This window comes from Carcharhinus amblyrhynchos, unplaced genomic scaffold, assembly GCF_965287045.1.
Source record: "Carcharhinus amblyrhynchos unplaced genomic scaffold, sCarAmb.v2.hapA scaffold_39, whole genome shotgun sequence".
Taxonomy (NCBI): domain Eukaryota; kingdom Metazoa; phylum Chordata; class Chondrichthyes; order Carcharhiniformes; family Carcharhinidae; genus Carcharhinus; species Carcharhinus amblyrhynchos.
Genome location: NW_027649780.1, coordinates 915,825 through 921,313, shown reverse-complemented (window position 1 = coordinate 921,313; position 5,489 = coordinate 915,825). Strand labels below are relative to the sequence as shown.

At 45.9% G+C, this 5,489-nt stretch overlaps 1 protein-coding gene across 1 annotated transcript; it reads left to right on the top strand.

Annotated features, from left to right (window-relative positions):
* The first annotated feature begins 1,813 nt into the window (after positions 1–1,813).
* On the top strand, positions 1,814–5,224 carry LOC145363508 (G-protein coupled receptor 15-like). Its single transcript, XM_080218703.1, has 2 exons — positions 1,814–1,883; positions 4,314–5,224. Exons 1-2 carry the CDS (start codon positions 1,814–1,816, stop codon positions 5,222–5,224), a joined length of 981 nt encoding a protein of 326 aa, XP_080074829.1.
* The last annotated feature ends 265 nt before the right edge of the window (positions 5,225–5,489 follow it).

Here is a 5,489-nt window from a genome sequence, read left to right as displayed (position 1 = left end):
AGAAACCCCTCTGTCTTCTGTGGCCAAGCCAATTCTGTATCTATCCTGCCAGCTTTCCTCTGATCCCATATGACTTCACCTTTCATACCAGTCTATCATGAGGTGCCTTGTCAAAGGCTTTACTGCAGTCCATGCACACAACATCCACTGCCTTTCCCTCATAGTGCTTCAAAGAAACCCTAAGGTTTATCTCTAGAAATGTAGCATAGGCACAAATGCCTGGGAGACCCTTGCAGGAGAGATCTTCTTGGAGAAACATTCTTACTTAAGGGACATAATCCTTCGAGGATACCCCGGGAAGCAGAATCCCAAATTGCATTCAGATCCCAGACTAGATCCCGACAATTACTTTTTTATTATTTTGACATAAATGTGAGGAGAGGATCCTTCACTCCAGGAGCAATCCCATTTACAGCTAATGGATTCCACCCTCATGTGACCATTTGTGTGGAGTTTGCACTTACTCCTTGTTTCTGCATGGGTTTCCTCCGGATGCTCCTGTTTCCTCCCACACTCCAAAGATGCACAGGTTAGTTGGACTGGCCATGCTAAGCTGCCCCTTATTGTTAGGAATATTAGCAGGGTAAATTAGCAGAGTTACGGGATAGGGCATGAGTATGATAGTTGTCGGTGCGGACTGGATTGGCCGCCTTCTGCACTGCACTTGGGTTTGGACATAGCTCGGCACAACATTGAGGGCCGAAGGGTCTGTACCGTGTTGTATTGTTCTACGTTCTATGCATCCTCTAATTCTATGATATGGAAATTCAGTAATCAACTTAAATTTGTTGAAGAAAATTGTAACTTCCAATGAGCTACTAGTTAAAAAAAACAGTGAAAATCCCATGTTTCCCTACATCCATACATGGGGTCACAGAGATAGACCACATGGTGACATGTCCTTCGGCCCAACTCGTTCATGTAAACCAGGCTTCCTAAACTGAACCAGTCCCATTTGCCTGCGTTAGGCCAAAGTCCTGTAAATATTTAGCACAGCCAATACACCTAACCTGCTTATTGCTGGACTGTGAGACGAAACCAGAGCACTCAGAGGAAACCCACACTGACAGTCACCTGAGGAACCTAGGTCCCTGGCGCTGTGAGGCAGCGGTGGTAACCACCGTACCACAATGCTGGTAGCAATGGGGAAAAGGCATATAATCATAGAACCCTACAGTGCAGAAAGAGGCCCTTCGGCCCATCAAGTCTGCACCAACCACAATCCCACCCAGGCCCTACCCCCATATCCCTACATATTTTACCCACTAATCCCTCTCACCTAAGCATCCTAGTACACTAAGGGGCAATTTTAGCCTGCCCAATCAACCTAACCTGCACGTCTTTGGACTGTGGGAGGAAACCGGAGGAAACCCACACAGACACGAGGAGAATGTGCAAACTCCACAGAGACAGTGACACGAGCCGGGAATCGAACCCAGGTCCCTGGGCCTGTGAAGCAGCAGTGCTAACCCACTGTGCTACCGTGCCGCCCTCATATGCCCTACATGCACGGGTCCTCACGTGATTGTAAATTCAGTGATCCGAATACAAAGAGCAAAGGGCCAGGGATATTGTGGTCCTGGAGTTATCACTACCACCCCAGGCCCCCTTTTTTCACTTGTGAGATATTAGAAAGTCCTGCCTATCCCTTGGGATGAATTTTCAGCAGCAGTGTGAGTAATCTGTTTGTTTCAAATGCTGTGATTAATGTAACAGATCAAATGATGCAATTACCTCCCCTGAGCTTGACGTCAGTTATATATGCCACAAACTTTCAGCATAAGGCAGGGGATGTTTCAAACTTCTGGGAGAAATGCACGGATCACCGAAAGGTCTGGTTTTCGCCATTTACTATCCTGTCCTTGCAGCCATTGGCCTTCCAGGTAAAGTCATTTCCTCCTTAGAGTAATCTTTGATCAGCTGAAGCACTGTACTTAGTTTCCAGCCCTGCTTCTTTGCGATATCAAAGAACAGCAAAGAGAACAAGGAACAATACAGCACAGGAGCTGGCCCTTTGGCCCACCGAGCCTGTGCTGATATGTGGTTTGCATTCCTCTGTTTGCCTCCCGTTCAAATGTCCAGTGAGCTCGGGTTTGAACATAACTAATGTGCCCCTTTCACCACCTCCAGTGGCAGTGCAGGCACCCACCACCCTCTGTGTGAAAACATTGCCCAAACCTCTTCCCTAAATTTACCCCCTCTCACCTTAAACCTGGGCCCTTCTACCCTGGGAAAAAAAACTAACTATCCACCCTGACTATGCCTCTCATAATTTTGAGGACTTCTATCAGGATGTCCCTCAGCCCCTATATTTCCAGTGAAGACTTCCATCTGTGTTGCCATTTTTAGTGACTTGTGGACCTTTACACCCGGATCTCTTTGTGTGTCAAAATTCTTTTCCCACTTTTACGGGATAAGTCCTCCTCCGGAGCAGAACTCTTTGCCTGTTCTGCAGGTTGAATTTGTCAACTTCGATTTGATTCAATTTATTATTGTCACATGTATGGGGATAGAGTGAAAAGTATCCTTTCTTGTGTGCTATGCAGAGACAACATACCATTCATAGAGTACATAGGCAAGAAGGAAAAGAGAGAGCGTAGAGTGTAGTATTACAATCATAGCTAGGGTGTAGAGAAAGATCACTTTAAGATGAGGTAGGTCCATTCAAAGGTCTGATGACAGCAAGGAAGAAGCTGTTCTTCTATTTGGTTGGTACGCGACCTCAGAAGTTTTTATCTTTTTCATGATGTAAGGAGGTGGAAGAGAGAATGTCCAGGACCCATGGGGTCCTTGATTTGGCTGGCTGCTTTTCTGAGGCAATGGGATGTGTAGACAGAGTCTGTGGACGAGGGGTTGGTTTGATGGACAAGATTCGTTCACAACCCTTTGAAGTTTCTTGCGGTCTTGGGACGAGCAGGAGCCACACCAAACTGCAATCTATCTGGAAAGAATGCTCTGTATGATACATCTGTTGGTGAGCATTGTAGTGGACATGCTGAGTTACCTGAGCCTCTTGTGAAAGTAGAGGTGTTTCTTAACTACAGCATTCAACAGCCCATTAGTCCTCTCTTGCCTTTAACATATCAGCATTTTGAGGGTTGGCTGAACTATGGAGAATGTGACTCCACTGATCGCTATTATTCCCTAATCTCACTGATACGAGTTCCCATTTCATTGTTTTAGTTGTGCAATTGCCCTGATTTATGCTGTAAATGAAACTCTGTTGTCTCATTCGTGCTATTAATGTAGAAACATAGATCCCTACAGCGCAGGAGGAGGCCATTCAGCCCATAAGCAACAGTGGCAACAATCCTACCAGGCCCGATCTCCGCACTCCCAACCCTTTACCATATTAGCCCACTAATACAAAATGGGAATTTAGCATGGCCAAGCAACCTAAACCACAGATCTTTGGGGAAATCAGAGCACAGAGGAAACCCATGCAGACACGATGAGAAGGTGAAAACTAAACACACAAAATCATATGAAGCCAGAATGAACCTGGGTCCCTAGAGCTATGAGGCAACAGTCGCTAAAAGCTGTGTGGAGATTACACGTTCTCCCTGTGTCTGTGATGGTATCTTCTGGGTGCTCTGGTTTCTTCCCATAGTCCAAAGATGTGAAGTTAAGGTGGATTGGTCAAATTAAATTGATACTTAGTGTCCCAGGATGTGTAGGTTAAGTGGATTAGCCATGAGGAATTGACCTTAGTGTCCAAAGATGTGTAGCTTATGGGAACTGGCATGCTAAATTGCCCCTTAGTGTCCAAGAATGTGTAGCTTGGTGGATTGGCCATGCTAAGTTGCCCCTTAGTGTCCAAAGATGTGCAGCTTAGGGGATTGGCCATGCTAAGTTGCCCCTTAGTGTCCAAAGTTGTGTCGGTTAGGTGGGTTGGCCATGGAAAATGCAAAGGGCTCAGGTTAGGCGAGGGAGAATGTGCAAACCCCACATAGACAGTCACCGAAGACTTAAATTGAACCCTGGTCCCTGATGCTGTGAGACAGCACTCCTAATGACAGTGTCACCATGCTACCTTGATGGCAGATATTGGATAGAATTATAGAATCGCTATGAAGGAGGCCACTTGGTCCATCGAGTCTGCACTGACAACAGTCCCACACAGGCCCTGTCCACGTAACCCCACATATTTACTCTACAAACCCCCTGACATTAAGGTGTGGCCAATCTACCTAACCCACACATCTTTGGAGTGTGAGAGAAAACCAGAGCACCCGGAGGAAACCCATGCAGACACAGGGAGAATGTGCAAACTCCAGACAGAATTTAAGATTCTTTCACTCATCTTTTGACAGCTAACCTGGTGGTGATTGCGGTCCTGTCCCGAACGCCATGCGGTCTCTCCCGGTGTATTGTTCTCTACTTGGTTTCCATGGCGGTCTCGGACCTCCTGGTTATTGTCACTGCGGTGGTGCTGAACCGGATTGCTGGGATGTATTTCCCATCCAGTTTCCTCTCCCTCACACCAGCATGCAGCCTCCGCTCCGTGCTCAATTATGCAACATTCAGCAGCTCCGTCTGGTTAACTGTCGCATTCACGTTTGATCGATTTGTGGCCATCTGTTGCCAGAAGCTGAAGATCAGATATTGTCAAGGTAAAACTGCTTATCGTGTGATAGCAATCGTCTGCACGCTCAGCCTGTTGATAAACATCTTCTTATATTTTATATATGAGCCTTTGTACTTCATTGAAAACATCGCCTGGTTCTGCAGTATCAAATCAATATTCTATACATCAGTTGCCTGGGCCACATATGATTGGATCCTCACCATTGTAACACCTTGTCTCCCGTTCATTCTGATCTTACTGCTTAACGTCCTAACTGTTAGACACATTCTCGCAGCCAATCGAGCACGTAGGAGACTCCGTGCCCAGAGCAATGGAGAGAGCCAGAGTGACCCAGAAGTGGAGAGGAGGAGAAAGTCCATGGTTTTACTCTTCAGCATCTCCGGCAGTTTCATCCTGCTTTACTCGTTGTTTTTTATCACAGTAGTCTATGTCCGAATCGCGAATGTGGCTTACTTCTCAGGTTCAAACTTCAGCAAATCAAACTTTATCCTGGAGGAGAGTGGCTTCATGCTTCAGTTCCTGAGTTCTTGCACCAACCCATTTATTTACGCAGGTATACAGGGTAAGTTCAGAGCAGAGTTAAAACGTGGGGTGAAATATCCACTGGATCGAATTGTTGGATTATTGAAACGGTGACAGGAATGTAAACAAAATAAAAGTGAAACCTTGCTCTGCTGTTGCTGAGTCTCCATACACCAATGTCCTCTCCTGGTTGGGCAGTGTTGCGGTGCTGTCACAATGTTTATTCTTGTGATTAAAGCTATCATTCCCCTCAAGTAGCCAGACAAAATCACAGAGTGACTTAAGATGATTTATTACTGCAGATATAGGACACTGATCAAATCTTTAAGACCAACCAAAGTCCTGAATTCAGAAATAGACAAGCAATTATAGTTTCAAA

Coding starts and splice junctions, on each gene's coding strand:
- LOC145363508 (XM_080218703.1), top strand. CDS start 1,814: ATGCACGGATCACCGAAAGGTCTGGTTTTCGCCATTTACTATCCTGTC. Junction 1,884..4,313: donor TGCAGCCATTGGCCTTCCAG/GTAAAGTCATTT, acceptor ATCTTTTGACAG/CTAACCTGGTGGTGATTGCG.